General features: G+C 41.5%; 1 protein-coding gene across 3 annotated transcripts in view; it reads right to left on the reverse strand.

Annotated features, from left to right (window-relative positions):
* LOC146577602 (protein TANC1-like) overlaps window positions 1–19,246 on the reverse strand; it is a 136,423-nt gene that overhangs the window by 92,969 nt on the left and 24,208 nt on the right. Inside the window, exon 8 of one of the 3 annotated variants that reach the window (XM_085268315.1) lies at window positions 8,153–14,730. The exons of the other annotated variants lie outside the window; for them this stretch is intronic. Within the exon in view, the coding sequence (XP_085124441.1) occupies window positions 14,686–14,730 (45 nt within the window). The 3' untranslated portion in view covers window positions 8,153–14,685. Of the gene's footprint in view, window positions 1–8,152; window positions 14,731–19,246 lie in introns of those variants that run through there. 3 annotated transcript variants of the gene reach the window in all.

Consider the following 19,246-nt stretch of genomic DNA (forward strand, 5'->3'; position numbering starts at 1 on the left):
TTGACTTTATCAGTCTCTCATATTGTTGTGGAGGAATGTTGGCCCACTCTTCATTACAACGTTGCTTCAGTTCTTTGAGCTTTGTGGGCATTTATTTAAGCACAGCTCTCTGAATGTCCCAGGTTGAGGTCTGGACTTTGCTTTTCAGCTATTCTGCTGTAGATTTGCTGCTGTGTTTGGGATCATTGTTCGACTGCAAGACCTAAACTTTACCTATTAAACAGTTAACTCTGTATTTTACACTTTATGTGAATATTGTTGCAGATTTCAATTATTAATGTTTTTATAACTTTGTTCTTTCTTATATTTAATATTATACAATATTTATACTTCATGTCTCTGTCTTCTTTTGAACACTCCAGCACAGCATCACTATAACTTTGTCCTCACTGACAATAAAGCTGTTTTATATATTTCATTGCAAATGTTTCAAGCAATTTGTAGCTGTATCTTAAGATATTTTGTTAATAATATAGTATTTTATATTGTTTTTTTCCCCATATTTGAGAAATATTTAACATGTAAAAGTCTGTTTATGTACAATTTGGTGATATTAGCCCTGATTATTGGAGGAACTTGTACATGAAGCAGATTTCTGAGACTTCAGATTTGAAGGTTGTTGTCATATAATCTAAATGATGGCAGATTAACGTTCCCTACCTCTGTCCTACAACCACAGGACTCCTTTGCATTCGACTGATAGAAATTTCAAGCTCAGTGTTAATGAAGATTTCAAAGGCCTTAGTGCAGGGGTAGGGAACGTCTAAAACCTGCAGGGACACCGGCCCTCGAGGCCTGGAGTTCCCTACCGCTGCCTTAGTGTGAAAGGAATGAAGCTGTAGCGCCTCCCAGTGGTTGAAAAGAGGTACACAAGAGGTTTTTGCAACCTGCTGTTTAATGAAGGTAATCAGCTGGGACAAAGGTACATTATGAGAATAATATCTCTGACAAACCTCTACCTCAATTAAAAGATGCATTTTGATTTACATGAATGCATTTCATCTTCTCTGCAAAGGCTACACAACCTTCTTTGCCATTTGAGTGTGTCCAGTCCAGCTGAAACCAGCTCATTACTGATGGCATGAAAACGATCTGTGAGGTAACATTTTTACTGTCATTCATTCCTGTTGAAAACTTGTCACGTGTTTGCTTAGGTTCTTCTCAGTAATCCTCCCGTATCCTGTGTAAAAACTACCCGAGCTTAAAGTATACAGACTGCCGGGAGGGGCGAGACGGGAATTTTCATTGCATATATATATATATATAAAAATACAGATAGCAGCAGCCACGAAAACATAGGCAAGAGAGAGCATAGCAGTGTCGTAGATGTAGCCAAATAAGACAGATAAATTAAGATGGAAAATCCCCAAAACAAAACCCAATCTTTAGTGTGGGAGCATTTCCATGTCATTCCCAAAGGTGTAATTATTTTCAGCGACTGCAAACTGAACACAAACTTTTCATAACTGAGTTTGTTTCTTCAGTTGTATTTTGGTAATGCTGTTGTACAGCAGGGAAGCAAACACAAGTGCTAACGCTAACAACATCCAATCAGGATTTATTGGTTAGATCAAAGCTAACATCTGCATTACATGTGAGCACTACACATGTTATTTAACATATATAACGTATAAGATTTTTACATCTTTCTCTTTCCCTCGAGAAGAACTGCTAAAACTGTAGAAATAACATTACAGAAAAGCAGGACATGCTCAAGCAAAACATTATAGAAAGTCTGTCACGGTTCTGGGTCAGTTTGACCCAGTATTTTGAGTTGTCATGTTTTTGCAGGTTTAGTTTAGTTCCATGTGTCATTTTCTGTCTCTCTCTCTATGTCGAGTCTGCGTCTTAGTGTGATGGTTTCTTGTTCCTGTTTTATTGTGAAGGTCTGCGTCTCATGTGAGTGTGTTCAGTTTTACCTTTGTCTCGTCTTGTTGATTATTCCCAGCTGTGTCCACCACCTGTGTGTAATTCCCCTGTGTTTCTCTGTGTATTTAAGTCGTGTCCTCTGTCATTGTAGTTGCTGGTCCGTCTGTGTGTCCACCATGTCTCACCCGTGTGTTCTCCCTCCTGTCCATCTCCTCTGCTCGTTCTTGTCCAGGTTTGTGCTCTGTAGTTTAGTTGTTTCCAGTCTAGTTTAGTTCGTGCTCCATTTGCTGTTTGTCCATATTTATTTTTGTGTTCAATAAACCACCTTCACTTCTCCACTACTGCCTGCGATTGGATCCTCATTTATTATTTTCACACGGCTCTCCTCACCCGCCGTGACAGTACGGACCAGCCAGATAAGGATCCAGCGGCAGTCACCCCACCTAGGGAGCTTCAGGAGGCCGTTATCGACTCTGCTTCTAAATTGATTTACCAGCTGTTAGAGCATGAGGGAGAAGCGTCTCTTTACACTGTGGAAGCCAACCTACAACACCTTATTTCCAGTTACCCCTGGTTATTGGACTCACTGCGTCCGCTCGTACAGAATTTTGTTCTTCACGAGCTTCACCTACACCCCCCCGCCGCTACCGCTCGCCTGCTCATGCAGTGATATCATCAGTGACAAGTCAGGTGATAGAGGCTAATGCAAAATGGTGTTTCAGTGAGGCACAATTTATTATGACAATACATTCTTTTTAAATACTCAGTATGAATTAAACAGGTTAAAGGTCAATGCTCTGTTGTAATATAAAGACAAAATGATTGACAGCAGCCCAGCAATATCAGTAAAACGCAAATTAGCCACATGGTGCAATGTAAGGAGCTCTGTGATTGGTTAGGAAAGGACAGACTGGCCACCTCGATTTTTCTTCACTGCACATTGATCCATAGCTTTGCTCTGTAAAGGCTAACAAAGTGCTTTTGCTTTACAAAGACATTCAGCGTCGGTATTCACTCTTTTAAAATGCCACTGAACACTGGAGTGAAATGGAGCCCTGATCCTCAGAGTTTTATTGTTGCTAACATTTCTTATAGATAGCACAGATAGTGCCCCACTGCAGTAATCACTCATGTCTAGATATTCCTGTTAAAAAGGAGTTTTTCCTCCCCACTGTAACATGGCAAACATAGCAAACGGATAATCCAGCTGAAGCTTCAGACAGCCGTCAGACAGTGAAACACTGCCATCTGCTGGACGCGAATAACAAAGACGCTGAAGGAAAAGCACTCAGAAGGAAAAGCACACACACTTGGAAGACTTGACCATTTGCACAAAATGAATGGCTGACACTGGACAGATGAGAGAATGTGGATGGTCACACCCTCGTGCATTAAAGAGGGCTTTCAGTTCATTGAAAACACAAAACCAAACACACAAAAGACACAATGAGACAGCTGATCAGTTTGCTTCACTAAATCATCGACACAAGCCGTGTTGTAGAGGGTACTGCAGCCGTGGCAGGTTATCTTAATGTGGCCCTGACACTCCATCGTACGCCACAAAGCTGTGAATAAATGAAAAGCAAAGAGGCATCATCACTAACATAATAACTGTAGAAGTTATCCCGCTGCATTACATTTATCAGGATATCGTAATAAATGTTCATATGTTGCTTTGCCCCATCATTGTTGTCATTAATATCGGTACGTGACACTGGACACTTCCTGTCATTCATATGTCCTGACTTTGTGATCAGTGTAGCAGCTTGAAAATAACTGCTTGGTTAACAGCAGGTGTACAGGCAGGTGCTCTGATCAAATAACATGTTTGGCTAAAGAAACAGAAAATAAAAACATGTAAATAGGAACACCCACATCTCTACTTCTTCTTCTATTTTCCATTTCACACTTACAAAAAAGTTCTCCTGCGTAGGTGTTGAGACAAATATATGTCAATTTAATACTTCAGACAGGCCCCAGAGCAGGTCTGAACAATTAGTCCACTTAAAATCAAAACTGCAATTTGAAACCATGCAATTAGCAATTTTGCAAAGAAAACTTGGCTAGGCTAAGCTAAGCTAACTGTTAGACAAAGTAGAGGAGTTGGAAGAGTAAAGGATTGTGGTTAACTCCAGTTCAACTTAACATTAAATTAAACTGACAAATATCATGTTTATATTCATATCTTAGTCTTTTGATGAGCTCTATCTTATAAATCTATTAGACTCAGACGAGGTCGGCACAGGGACAGGCCTCGGGGGTCCAGGCCCACCCGGTGAAGTCCTTCTTCCCCAACATCTTCTGATGTACTTCATTTATACATTTTGGTAATGAAGTACTTAAACTACCACCTCACTGATTAGTTATTGCAGTGTGAGCTCAGTTCAATTAATCAGGTCACAGTAGTTTAGCACTTCTACAGCAATCATGCAACCAGCATGACTGAGGAGGACACTGGGTGGACGGGCTTTGCAGGTCAGACTTTGAAACGATCTTTTATTGTCATTACGCCAAAAGCAGTGAAATTATATGCTGTCCCATTCAGTGCAAATAAAGAATCTGTGTTTACTGACAGGACAAAGCACTGAACATGATTTCATCTGTTAACCTGGACAAATTCCAAAACAATTCCTTATTATTTCTTTTTCTTAAGTAAAACCAGTAAAAGCTTCTACTTCAAAAATATGGACTTAACACTGAGATCCTGATATTTTAGACCAGTTGAATTTAGATGATCTTTTTTAGTTCATTCAGTTTGCTGGTTCTAACGACGACGGTCTTCATCAGTTTTAATGTCACTGTGACTCATATCTCTGCATGGCTGTTTTGTTCTGAGTGCACTGTGACAATGAAGTTAAGATCCGGTGATCAGCACAGCAGCCTGGGAGTGACTGCTTGGTTAACGACAAGGTTTACAAGACCTGATCAAATGTCACACTGGAAATATTTTGCAAGTGAAACAGCAAATGAAAAAATGTAAATATGTTAACTGGACCACCTACATTGTTTCGAGAGCAGGGGTGAACTAAAGAGTGCGACCCATCACTTCAGTTTCAGCATATAATTTCTATTTAACACTCAAAAAAATCTGTTGTACAAGTATTAAAAATATATTCACAAATGAAATTGACATGCCTGAGATGAAAACATTACTCATACAAGTTGTCAGGTAAAGTCTATAGCACTGTTACATCTAAATATGGACACTGAGCTGGGACGATGTCACAGATCTGAGCCTCTGCACCTTCACTATACGTTTGTGTATGTCAGGCCTGTCCTGTATCTCTCCACCACCTGATCCAACACACCACCAAATCCTGATCAGCTGATCATCTCTGCTCCTCTAATCACCTGAATATCCAAGTATCCGAAAGTGTCCATCGATCTGACAATACAATTGTAAAACCGATCACTGACCTGTGCCCTAATGTGTTCTGTGCACTTGTGAACACACTTCCTTATGGAGTACGTTTATTAAGGACACTCTTTCATTAGCACACAGGTTCAATAACACAACAAATAACCTCCAATAAACCTTTTAATAAACTGTCATTGGAGGCTGATGTGTTCTCTCTTGGCTTGTTTTCTTGTTGTGTGCCACACAGAAAATAAATGCATGGTGTCTTAACTCACTGATACTGGGATATCAATGAGCACAGAGTCCAGCCAACGATGGCACAAAGTCAAACCTCCTTCAAGGAAACTGGAGAGTCCAACACTGGCATTGAGGCTACCCCAACAATATCAATATGGTGTAACTTCCTGCTCTAACTCAGGCTCCTTCCCCACAAGAAAGATGATATTTTATGTACTCGAAGTCAGACCTGGAATCTGCGGGCCAGACTTCCTGGGCCCCCGACCCCTGACCTCTGAGATTTTCATGTCTTGTATTTTATAATATTTATCTTTTGTTCTCCTGCCAAAATTGTAAACACTGTCATCATGCCATATTGCACTGTTGTTCGATCAGCTTCATTAAATATACTTTTATATATACTTTTATCCTTTGTTTTGTTATACATCCATTTAAATCCTCATATGAAATTATTACAACCAACTGGTAGTAAAACAAAAATAAAAAGATTGTTCAACATTTTAACTGCAAATGGTCAAAACACTCACTTTATTTGCCAAAAATTATACTTAAAAAGGGGAAAAAGAAGTGTTAATAGTTTATTTGAAAGGTCAAAATATACCAACACATCTTTTTATTTTAAATCTATTTGTTTGTGCATTAATTTTTTTTCTAAAGCCAGATGTGGAAAAACAGGCTGCATCTACATGCAGGTTCTTGTGGTCAGTGGTCATCATATTTGCATTATCTTTCTGAGTCACAAGCAGGGAAGTGTTAAAGTTTCCTAGAAGTGGTGGGCCAGTGATGTAGGTGTGGATGCAAAGGATTATTTGAGGTGGTGCTGATCAGAAGTATAAAAATCAAAGTGTCCAGATCCAAACACACTTTGTTCCTCTGTGACAGAAGTGAACTAGAACTCACAGCAGCATCTGAACTGCAGAAGAGATCTCTGCTCATCTCCGTCTGCATTCCTCTTTTGGTAAGAACTTATTATGTATCATTTAAAATGATTTTCCTTTTAAAGCTGGGCAGCAGGCTCACGTTGAACATCTCCATAAACTGTCATAATTCTGCTGCTACACTAAACACTGCATTCGGTGAGCACACTAAACTTACGTAAGCTGTATATTTGCACGGTGAGAGACCTGTTTTTGCTGATTTGTGTTCAAATACAACAAGATCTTATTTAAACTGACTGTCAGATGTTGCCTATCCAGTTATGTAATGAACCCACTATATACATGAACCACAGACCCTTCACCACATCTTCATCACCTGCTGTTCCAGACAACCAACTTATACCTGAACCACTGCAGGTTAATCATCATCATTAGTAAAGGAAAAAAAGGTGAGTGTCTTATTATTTTTATTTTGCAGTGTGTCACTGTTACTACAGAGCACACTGAAACATGTGACAGGAAAGAATAACTGAGTGCAGAAAGGCTTTTATATTAAATCGGATTTAAACTTTGTTCTTAATGAACCGGATCTATTATGACCTGGACTTTTATCTATAAAATGGGCTTGTGAAACCCAGAGGAAAACTCTCTCAATATATCTGTAGATATAAATATATATTTATCCAAATCACATCAAGTAAAAAAGGCAAAATGACAAAATTAAAAAAAAGAATAACAAAAAGTATAAATGAAAACACAAAATTTTAAGGCAAAAACAAATATCTTGATGTCTTAATACGATGAATATAAAATATAAAGTAATACAACAAGGTTAAATATCTAAACATTTAAACTACTTCAGCTTTTCAAAGCTTCTTTTTCCATTTGAAAATGACATCATCACGCCTGAATCTGCTTCCAGGAGCCGTCCAGATCAGGCTTGTTCAGGATATTTAGAAATCGTCCTAACAGTTGAAAAATAAAAAATAAACAGAGAACAAAGTAATATATATGATTATAAATAAATAAAAAAGAAAACTATAAATAAAACGACTTCTTTCATTTAAAGAAAAAGGTCTATCAGTCCTCTTGTCGTGTGTGTTTGCAGCTCACAAAGACGACTTGCTGAGCTTCAGGATCCAAAAGGATGTATCTGCCAAATTCTTAATGTGGAAAAATGTCCATGTGTTTTCTTCTCCAGGAGACGATGAAGACACTGTTTGTCTGCACGATGCTCGTGCTGCTCTTTGCTTCCGGATTTTCCAAAGTGAACAATTTTCAACCAAGCGAGCACCGACCTGAAGAAACACCTTATGAAAAGTTTAGAAGACAGCATGTAGATGCTAAGATGACTGAAAAGCTGTGTAACACAGAAATATCAAATAGGAATATCTACAAACTTGACAACAGTTGTAAGGAAACCAACACATTCATCCTCAGCATTCCAGCAAAGGTCAAATCCATTTGTAGAGGTGATAAAATAAATTGGAAAACATAGATGTGTCATTATTTCATATAGATTTCAAATAACATACCATTTGATGTCAACATGGTTTAGTTGCATTTGCAGTGCTCGTGCTGTTATATTCTTATGATTCTGTTCATTTTATGAGTGTATCCTTCAGCCTTGCTTCACATATTTACTGCTGCTTGATCAGCTTTAGTCCTGCTAGCATCAGCACAGGTAGAAACAGATCACACATCAGAGAATCGGCCGTGCATCTAAATGCAAATGGAAACTGTTAAGATTCAATATTGAGGAAGGGTACAAGAGGTGATCGAAGAATAACCACACCGATCCGGCCGGGTAAAGTCAAACGATGATTTTAATGAATACACGCGTGGGAAGAGAACTCTGTACGCAGACAGGAAGTAGTCTTCGACTTAATCAAAGCATGAACAGATATTTTATAGCATCAGGGTTTATTTACTGACGCCCCTTCATACGTCACAGATACATTTTATACATAGATCAGATCAACATCATGACTTTTCACCTAGAAAATCATCTTCTATTTTCATGGCTAGCCCTTCCTGTCTACCTTTCAGTTCTTGTCTTGTTCCTCTTTCTTGCCGAGACACCAAGAAACGGTTCCTCTTTTACCAAGACAATTTTGCAGTTACAGCCAAACATAACTAACCTCTCCTCTAAATAAATCTAATTTAAAGTGTGTGTGTGTGTGTGTGTGTTGACCTCACATGCTCTTTGTGTCACCTCTTACACTTCTGACCTTTTACCAGACCAGAAGCTCACTGAGACTATGTGTATGTCTTCTACTAAATAAATGTTTTAATCAAGAACCTCTACTAAAACCTTAATATAAAATGATAAAGCTATCTGTTACATTGTTAAAGCCTCGTCTTAGCCTGCGGCTCAAAATAACTTCCTGCTTCTTTCTGCATACAACTTCCTGTCAGCCTGCAACTCAGTCTTTCTGAAAGAGACACTGTCTAAACCTTAGAATGCAATATCCATGCTGCAAATTATATTATTAATGCAATAACAATTATTTAACAATAGCAGTAAAATAATTTCCCTCCTCGACACTCCCCCTTTTGACCTCTGGAAAACCAGAGGTCACAATACATTGTGTCCTCACGCAGACCCTCCTCTGGTGGTCTCGAACCTCGAGATCTCCAGGATCCTCGCCCCTCCTGTGGTCGCCGAGATCAGTCTTCTGCAAAGGAAACAAAACACCTTTTCTTGCATCTCCCTAACTTATCCTATCTGGGACTCTTTAATTAAAAGCCTGATCCTAATTATCTTCTTAACTTATTGACTTGTATTTATGTATACTCTTCAACGTTACTCATCACTTTAAAATTCTTTTAAGCGCTGGTTTCACGTCCAGTTGCTCGCTCTACTTTCCCTTATCTGATCATCAACATCCTATGCACAAGTTGTCGCTGCTGCAAGTTAATCTACTCCAAAAGAAAACAACCACTTCAATCAATTAAGTTTAAGCATATAAGCAATTACTCCTGTATACATTTCATCATAGCTAAATGCTGCCTTGAAACAACTCCTATGTGTTAACACTAACTTCATTTTAAAACCTCACATTTCCTATGTTATCACCTGTTTTGGTATAACCTTTTTATTTCATTTTGCTCCCTTAATGTAACAATACCTTCTAATTCTAATGTATCAGACTTAACCAAAATATATGCTTTCCTTCCTCTTTGGTCCTTCTTTAAGTTCAGTTAAAAGCTAAATGAATTTAGGGCCTTTTGCCTGGAATCAATACTGTCATGTGTGTTTCTTAACTCTGTGTCTGTAAGCGTGTGCAATCCTTCATGAACTCATATTATCCTCACAGTAGATTGGCTAATCATAGCGCTAGCCAAAGGCTCATGACCCTCCAGAGACAAATTTGAGCCACAACTCCTTTTAAAGCACAAAATGCAATATGTATAAAATAGTTATAACTGCACCTGAAATACAAAGTTAACATCATCATAAACATCTTATGGTCATCAAAGCAATGGGCAGGGCTGCGACCCAATTTAGCCCTGTCTGCACAAATTTTAGCCAACTTGTTTTTCAAATTTAGGTTCATCCTCTCTACCTCTTGCAAATCTTTATTCTTGAAGTGAGTACCATTGTCTGATCTAATTCTCTTGGGAAACCCATGCCTTGGAATGTAATGATTAAGCACTTAATCACGCTTTTCGCGTCTTCACATTTGGTCGCCCATGCTTCGGGCCATCCAGTCAAAACATCCACACACACCAACAAATACCTCACCCCACCTGGGCCTGTATCAATCATGTCGGTATAATCAATCACGACCTCTTCTCCTGGCCTTCCTGGCATGAGAACCTTACCAGCTTCAGGTTTTACTGCTGGCTTTGGGTTGTGTGCCCCACAAATTAGGCACGTTCTGGCCTTTTCCAGTATCATCCTTCTCAAATCAGGATGCCACCATCGGCACAAATTTCTCTCCATCTGTTTCACTCCCACGTGACCAAGCCCGTGAGCCTCATTCACCTTTTGTTCCGCCATTTTGGCCGTTAAAGCGGGACGCCCATCTGGCCCCCTCCACAAACCGCCATCTTGCCAGGCTCCTTTGTTTTCCCACACCCCCTTTTCCTCTGGGGATGTCTCCTCCTGAGCCTGTCTAACTTCTTCCATGCTGTTAGTGCTAACCTCCTCTTCTGGGGTTACCTGCACCAGTTGTCTCTGTCCTTTGTAGCCCGCTGCTTCCTTTGCGGCTTCGTCAGCTTTCTGATTTCCTCTTGCCACCATACTGTCTGCTTGTGAGTGGCCTTTGCATTTTATAATACTTACCTCGTCTGGGTCCTCCAGGGCCTTTTTGTGACAGATGGGTGCATTAATGGCCGTTCTGAACCCGGCTCTCTTCCACTGAGCCAGTTCCACATGAGCTGCTCCAAACGCATATGCTGAGTCAGTGTAGATGTTCACTCTCATGTTTTTAACCAACCTCAGGGCTCGAGTTAGGGCTATCACTTCAGCTCTCTGGGCCGACTGTTGTCCCTCGATTTTTCCTTCAACCTGGGCTTTCTTAATACAGTCATGTGGTTCTCCTGACCCCATTAGGTCTGCCATATTTATTCCTTCATGTGTGAATATCAGATTTGGCGCCTCTAAAATTTTGCTGAACCTTTGTTGCGTCAGTGGAGTCATTGTGAATGCCTGTGAGTTCACATAGGCCACTACACTGTGTGTAGTAAGCACTTTCAGTGGGTGTTCCCTCACTATATGTGCTGTTTTCTGAATTATCTTTGCTACTCCTGCTGCGTGTTGTGTGCATGTGGGATGCCTTACTTCTGTTGAATTTAATCTTATGCTGACATACATAAGTACATCCCTACCTCCCCCTTTTTTCTGAAACAACACACCATTCACAACTCCCTTTGTTTCTGAAACATCAAGATAAAATGCCTCATCATAGTTAGGTGTGGCCAGATCTGTGGCTCTTGACAAATCCTATTTTAGTGAAATGAACGCTGTCTCTGTGTCCGGCGTCCAAGGCAATTCAGCCTTCAGATTTCGAACACCAACTTTCTTGATCAAGTCCCTTAAAGGGGCCGTTTTACCCGCATAGTTCGGAATGAACTGCCTGCTGTAACCTGTCAAGCCAAGAAAGGAAAGCAACTCCTTCACAGTTCTTGGTTTTGGATGTGTCAGAATTTGGTCTCTGTGTGTGTTCATTAACCCCACTGATCTGTGTACGATCACCCGGCCCAGGAATGTTACCTCTGGCCGGACCAACTGCAGTTTTTCTTTGCTCACTTTGAAGCCACACTCCGCCAATCTGTTCAACACCACGAGCGATGCTGCCGTACAGGCCGCTGCTGACGGGGCTGCAATAAGAAGATCATCAACATACTCTATTAATGTACAGCCCCCTGGCAGTTGACATGGGGACAATGCCTCTTTCAACACCTGATTAAAAATTCCTGGTGAGAGTGCAAAGCCTTGTGGTAGGCGTGTGTACCTAAATTTGCGGCCTCTGTATGTGAATGAGAAAATGTCTCTGAGTGACTCGTGCAGTGGGAGACAAAAGAATGCATTCGCTAGGTCAATACATGTGAACCACTTTTGGTCTTCAGTTTTGTGCTTCTATTATGGTCTGTTAAATGGTATGTCATACTTCAGCCGGAACAGGACAGGCGAACAATTAGCTAGACCCACATCTGTGGGCCCTGCGGACCACAAAGTACCAGGCAATTTTGAGAGCTCAGCTACTGCATCAGGATGATCCATTCTTTCCCTGCCATGTATTCTGGAGATTTCTTTATGTTCTAAGATCACTGCATCGTTGGACAAACAAGTTATGCGATATATTTTACATTTTGGTGCATACCAGACGTTTGGAATTTGGGTGCCTTGCCAGCATGCGTTGTCCAGCGCCCGCTTGACCATTGGTCCCAGATCTCTTAGCCCATGACCCTCGTGGACCGCCAATGTAATGTGAGGGGCTGAATCCTCTCCCACATTGTACCAAGGCAGTTGTTCATCAGTAAATTTCACAGCCGCGGCCACACCTTCTGGTCCAACATAAATGTTATGTGTTTGCACATTCCACGTCTGTCCCTCAAGATCAGACTGGAACTGTTCCCGATAGATATCGTTATCTTCCCTATCATAAAAGAGTGTAACGTGGAAAGGATCTCGCGGAGGGGAATAGACGGCCAGGCTCATTATCCAGGGTTTCCATAGCTGATAATGTCTCAGAATGCCTACTTCCACTAGCCTCCCCCAGTAGATTTCGGCAGTGGGTTGTTCAGAGTTCTGGACTAGATATTGAGTCTTTGAAGGTGATCCCAGTTTCACAAGCAGGTCCCTGCCCATGAGATTTTCCAGGCACCTGTGAGGACACCACATATTGGTGCTTCAAAGTCTGTTTTCCCAGCTGTGTCAATGCTGGATTTGTCAATGGCAGTGTCATTGGAATCCCGGAAAAGCCTACCACATTAACTGTGTGACAGGAGAGTGTTGCACTGTCTGGTGTGTCTTTCAATGTTGAATATGTTGCTCCAGTATCCACCAGGAAGGGCAATTCAGTGCCTTCCACGGTCATCGACAGCATGGGTTCTGCCGTTCCCACCCTGTTCGGTTTCTCCGGGCTCCGTCAGTATTGCTCCCCCTCCCAGCCCCAGTCGGCTACTGGGTACTGGGGGGCTGGTGCTGCATTCGGGTTTGGAGCTTGATGTGCTCCCCTGTAAGCAGCTCTTTGTCTTGGGCCTCCTCGTGCCTGGGATTGATAGCCTCGCCCCTGATAGTTCTGCGGCGGTTCAGGGCAATCTCGGGCCCAGTGTCCTTCTGCTCCACATCTCAGACACGCAGTCCAAGACACTCTGCCAGGATTCCCCGGATTCCGAGCCCTTTGTCCTCCCCTCACGGATCCACCACGCCCTCTCTGCGGTCCACCGGTCCCCCAATTCCCTACGGGTTGACGCTGCCTTGGTGCATTGGCGGGCCAACGATCATCAGGGTAGAGACCCGGATCCTGATCTGGCCAGTCAGGCACAGGATCGGGCTGAGGCCTTGCCACCATTATAGTCTTATTTAGTTCTTTCGGTTCTTTTTCTTCGCATTATATTTTTCGCGAGCCTCACCCAGCTGCAGCCTAAGCAGCTGCGCCTGTGCTTCATCTAACTCTTTCTTTTGTTTGTTCGTCAAATCCTGTTCCTGCTGAAGTCTGTGGGTCACATGTCTCTCCCACTGCACCGAGTCTGCAACGGCAAAATCTGGGTTCTTTTCCAAGTCAACTGCAACCTGGTTGGGCAGCCCTGCCAGCACTGCCGAACGAAACCACGCTCTACTTTCACCCTCCTTCCCCGGATGTATTCCTGTTTCTAACAACCATTGTTCCTTTGCTTTAGCTAAACACTCTCTGGGTTTCTTTTTGGGATCCCAAATAATTTTTGGAATGGCTCCAAAGTTAGGAGTTGGGTCCTTCTCCCGAACTGCATCTGCTAAGTCACTCTGCACCTCATGATATTTCAGGTCATTTGCATATCTGGTTGTTTGAGCTATCTGCTCTACATCTGCTAACCCACCACCCAGCATACAACGTCCGGCCAAAGTGCGAAAGTCGCCCAGCGCTAATTCTTCTCCTTCCCAATGTTCTCCCTTGGTTATTGGTGGAAGTTGTTTAACCAATGCTTCCAAATCTCTCACCTTATAGGCGCGATAAACTGGTTCGTTCTTTGGACCTGCTATTAGAGGCAGACTTAAACCAGGGTCAGGAGCTCCTTGTTCAAAACTCACTCTTCTACTCTTCCTCAACTTTCCTTTCCCCTTTGAGCTCTTAAATATGGGCTGTCTCTGTGCTTGGTCTCTCTTCACACTTCTTTTCCTCAAAATTAGGCTTGTACTTGGTTGGGGTTCAGCTCCTCCATCTTCGTCCTCCTCATCGTCTTCTTCTGATGACGTCGCACGGTCTTCATTCTCCTCTTCTGGCCCTCCCTGCATTACTCTCTGCTTTATAACCTCCAATGCCGTTAATGCCTCTATGGACGCACGTAGGGCCTCATGCATTTGTCCATACACTTCTCCTTCAGTTTTTAACACCAAGCTCAGAGGTATTTTATCACCCAGCCCTTTCTGTTGGGATATAATAGGTTTACTTACCTCAACCTCCATCGCTTGGCACTCTTTCTCTGCTGATTTTGATACTCCAGGGGAAGCCAAGCGAACAGCTTTCTTAAGCTGTTCGAACTGATCCTTCAGAGGTTTGCATCCCCTTTTCCTACTAGGTGTCGCACCCGAGCTGTCAGCCATTCTCTGAAACACAGACTTACCTCTTCCAATGGCGTTGGTCGACTCCACCTTCTTGGTCTAGGTCACCCAGACACGCTTAACTTTCAGTTTCAGTCTTCGTCTCGCTGTTCTCGCAACCACTGGCTCCTCTTCCCCTGCTCGGTGATACACAAAGTTTAACCCAGCCCTTTAGACGCTGTCCTCGCGTTCTCAAGCGTTGACACTCAATCAAAATTATTCGCCCTCAAAGTGTTAATATATGACACCAGCAACCCTTATGCGCAACGCGCTCATCTCCGTATACTTACCTCTCCAATAGTTCCTCGGATTAGTGTTTTTTCATTTATTTTAAACCCATTAACGGCGCTGCGCGTCCCTTATATACTTTACAGCAACACACCCTCAAGCATCCCGTACTAATAAATCTAAAACCAAGAAATCACCTTTATGACATTATGTCAAAACTTTCTCCATGTTGCACAGCCTGCCACAGGTTTAACAAAAAAATCGCTGCCCGAGAAGGCTCCCACATATCAAGGTGGTCGTTTTCACAAACTTCCAGCAGACCCTCAAATAAACAAAAACAACGACCCAGGCAGGCTTCCAGTTCAGCCTCCTCAATCTCTATGCACACTGAAAACTCATGGGGAGATTCTTCTGTCTCCCCGTGTCCTACACAATTCACCTCCAAATGATCCCCTACAATTGAAATTTCAGTGTGGAATGACGCAGAGATTAACATTTCCTTATTTATTCACTATATGTAACCTGAATTTTCTCTCTCTTATCAAATAACAAAGGTTATCTTTACAATTTGTTATTGAACTACTAATTAAGTTGCTTTTTATGGTGTCAGTGATAAACTGCCCCTAAAAAGTCCACTTTATTGCGTGCTCATTGAGTTACTCCTATCAAAACTATTTAACAAGTTCAATTTACACATACTCATTAATTTGTCACGCTTATTAGTGGCTCATGGTTGCTTAAAGCCTATGTCTGACTTGACCACAGAGTTAGAGCATCATTCAATCCTCTCAGGATGACCACTCCACTTACTCTGCATCCAGTCAGCTCATGAATTAACAACCCTTGCAGACTGTAACCCTTTTATTTTTTGTTTATGCCTTCAAATCCACCTTAAATCTTCTTTACCTAAACGTTGGTTTTAAACACAAACAATTCTTATATTCTATTTTTAAACGCTGTCACCATTCATATGTTTACAATGTTGTTATTTACTAAGCCAGCATTTTAACTGCAGACATTTATCCACATTTGCAAACAATAGTTATAGAGCTGAATGACACACAAAACCGAAAGCATAGTCCTCTCATGCGCTCTGCATCAGCTGCCTCATTTGCATGCACACACACTCTTCATCTAAGAATAGCAGCAGGCAGTCAGTGCATTGCTGACTCGACCCACAGAGATCTTTTTTAATACAGAGACGTCTTATATTTACAACTGCACAGATTTTAAACCTTTTAACACCTATCGAATTTCGACAAATTTAACATAACCGTTTTTTGCGATCAATTAACCAGTATCAAGACTTTAACTGTTTCTGGCCTCATTTCTAAAATCCCTAACTCAATTTAAAAGCGTCAACCAACCCAAACTTTGCCTGAAGCTCTATTTTTGGCATTTCACAGCCAAGGCTTACCCCGAAGTGTTAAGTTAAAGTTACACGCCCGAAGACCACTTCTGCTGGCCAAAAAAGCGCAGATACCGTTGCAAACGGTAAGGAGACTCTAACTCCTAGCTATTTTGGAGGTTCCCAAGTTCTCCCCGGTTGCCAACCGTACTAACCCTATTCGCGATAGGTCAGGGCCAAGCGTCCTTGGCCGGGAGGGAGCGTTACCTCCGAGAACTGCGCTTCCTAGCAGACTCGAACTGCCGTTCTAGAATAATTTATAATACTTTGAAACAACAATCAACACCCGAAACAAGTGTATAACTGAAGTAGGTGCAACCTAGTGGTCAAATGGAGACTCCAACTCACAAAATGACCGCTCAGGTCCACTCTTATGACCAAATTTGGACTCTAACCAACACAATAACCAATTCCCTACCAAACTACTTGAGACTCTAACTCAATTTCTTTGGGACTTCAACCCAATATTTAAACTTTTTCCTGGCAGACTCAAACTGCTTTAGCAGACTTTACTGCTTTCATTTCTTCTTAGCAGAACTCTAACTGTTTCAACTCATGAAATTTTCATCAAAATCAAAACAGACATCCACCAGTAATTTCAGTGAGTAGACTTAAATTTTATCATGTCCAATTTGGCACACTTTGGAAATAATTCAACAGGTAGTGCCTTACCTTTTGGATAAGCCGGCTTATGCCCACTCACTTAGACCACTGGAATTCACGTCTGCCCGTCAGACCACCCAAGACCCCGGATTTCTCCGTCCAAACCTCCAACTCTCCCTCCTCAATAACCGGACGAAGCCCCCAAATGTTAAGATTCAATATTGAGGAAGGGTACAAGAGGTGATCGAAGAATAACCACACCGATCCGGCCGGGTAAAGTCAAACGATGATTTTAATGAATACACGCGTGGGAAGAGAACTCTGTACGCAGACAGGAAGTAGTCTTCGACTTAATCAAAGCATGAACAGATATTTTATAGCATCAGGGTTTATTTACTGACGCCCCTTCATACGTCACAGATACATTCTATACATAGATCAGATCAACATCATGACTTTTCACCTAGAAAATCATCTTCTATTTTCATGGCTAGCCCTTCCTGTCTACCTTTCAGTTCTTGTCTTGTTCCTCTTTCTTGCCGAGACACCAAGAAACGGTTCCTCTTTTACCAAGACAATTTTGCAGTTACAGCCAAACATAACTAACCTCTCCTCTAAATAAATCTAATTTAAAGTGTGTGTGTGTGTGTGTGTGTTGACCTCACATGCTCTTTGTGTCACCTCTTACACTTCTGACCTTTTACCAGACCAGAAGCTCACTGAGACTATGTGTATGTCTTCTACTAAATAAATGTTTTAATCAAGAACCTCTACTAAAACCTTAATATAAAATGATAAAGCTATCTGTTACATTGTTAAAGCCTCGTCTTAGCCTGCGGCTCAAAATAACTTCCTGCTTCTTTCTGCATACAACTTCCTGTCAGCCTGCAACTCAGTCTTTCTGAAAGAGACACTGTCTAAACCTTAGAATGCAATATCCATGCTGCAAATTATATTATTAATGCAATAACAATTATTTAACAATAGCAGTAAAATAATTTCCCTCCTCGACAAAACTAAAAATGAAAACATAGATAACTGAGCTGAACTTCATAGATCTGAAAGTTGACCAATGCATACATAGTGCTAAAAATCAGGTATCGGGAAAACACATTATTTTATATTATGCTGATGTCAGGGCTCTGAGTGCGGGCAGGTGGAAATGTGGATCCAAATGCAGGACTCCGAGACGAAATGTAACTAAAACCACAGCTTTTATTGCTGGCATGAAACAAAAACAGAAACCAAACCATGAAACCAAGCAGGAACACACAGGCAGGGTCTGAGGGTACGACGCGACACCAAGCGTGGGAAAACACAGGGCTTAAATACACAGGGTAGTAATGAGGGAATGGGCCACAGAAGGGAGACACAGCTGGGGGAGCTGAACTTCATAGATCTGAAAGTTGACCAATGCATACATAGTGACAACACATTATTTTATATTATGCTGAAGTCAGTTTTTATCCAATTTTATAACTATATCATATAATAAAGTCTGTTTTGAAGTTTACTATGGTAACAATTCATCTTTTTAGGCTTTTCAGAAACACTGTAACTTCATAGGTATGAACCAACAAACCATTTTTCATCATGACAATAAAAAATAAATCTAAAGGAGATAAACATCACAACTGTTCAACCAAGCATTAAGTCCATTTTGAAACAAAGAACGATGTACACTCAGCCAATCACATGGCAGCAACTCAATGCAGTGTAAAAGGTGAGATGTAAAATAAAACAATTAAAAATATTAATTAATCTTAATCAATCTTAAAATATGAAGCAATCTTCTAACTCCCCTTTACATACAAAGCTGTGGCCAACCTTACAAACCATTTTGAATTTTTTCCAGCCGAGGCGTTCAAAATAACCAAACTGCTAATAGTCACGGTTTAATTTGGGCAGCTGCCTGCCTAATATAATGTAAAATCATCACAATATTTTACACAAAGAGAGTAAATGTATCCTTGTACTCAGCTAAGACAGCTGGGCTGCTGTGGCTTGTGTTTATGTTCAGAGTGACATCTGATTTAAAAGCAGACTGTCATGGTTGCGGCTGTGTGCAGGCAGGATGAGGACCCAAACGCAAGCTCACGGAGGCAGGAATGAACTCAAAACACAGCTTTATTGCTGGAGAGAGAAACCATACAACCTAAACGAGGAAACTATAACGTAATACACAGAGAAACACACGGCCATGAATGAGGGAGAACGCGACACAGAACTGAGGGAGACGCAGACATAAATACACAGAGGGTTAACGAGGGAAGTGGGAGCACACGGGGAACACAGGTGACACTGATAATCATAACAAGACACGGCAGGAGTGAACGCAACACTGACGGGAGACTGTCAAAGTAAAACAGGAAGTACACGGAGGTTCAGAGAGGAGGAGAGACAGCACGGGGAGA

The sequence above is a fragment of the Mchenga conophoros genome, linkage group LG3, assembly GCF_057382185.1.
Source record: "Mchenga conophoros isolate Kocher_MC1m ecotype Shallow Benthic linkage group LG3, M_conophoros_male_GT1.1, whole genome shotgun sequence".
NCBI classification, from domain to species: Eukaryota; Metazoa; Chordata; class Actinopteri; order Cichliformes; family Cichlidae; genus Mchenga; species Mchenga conophoros.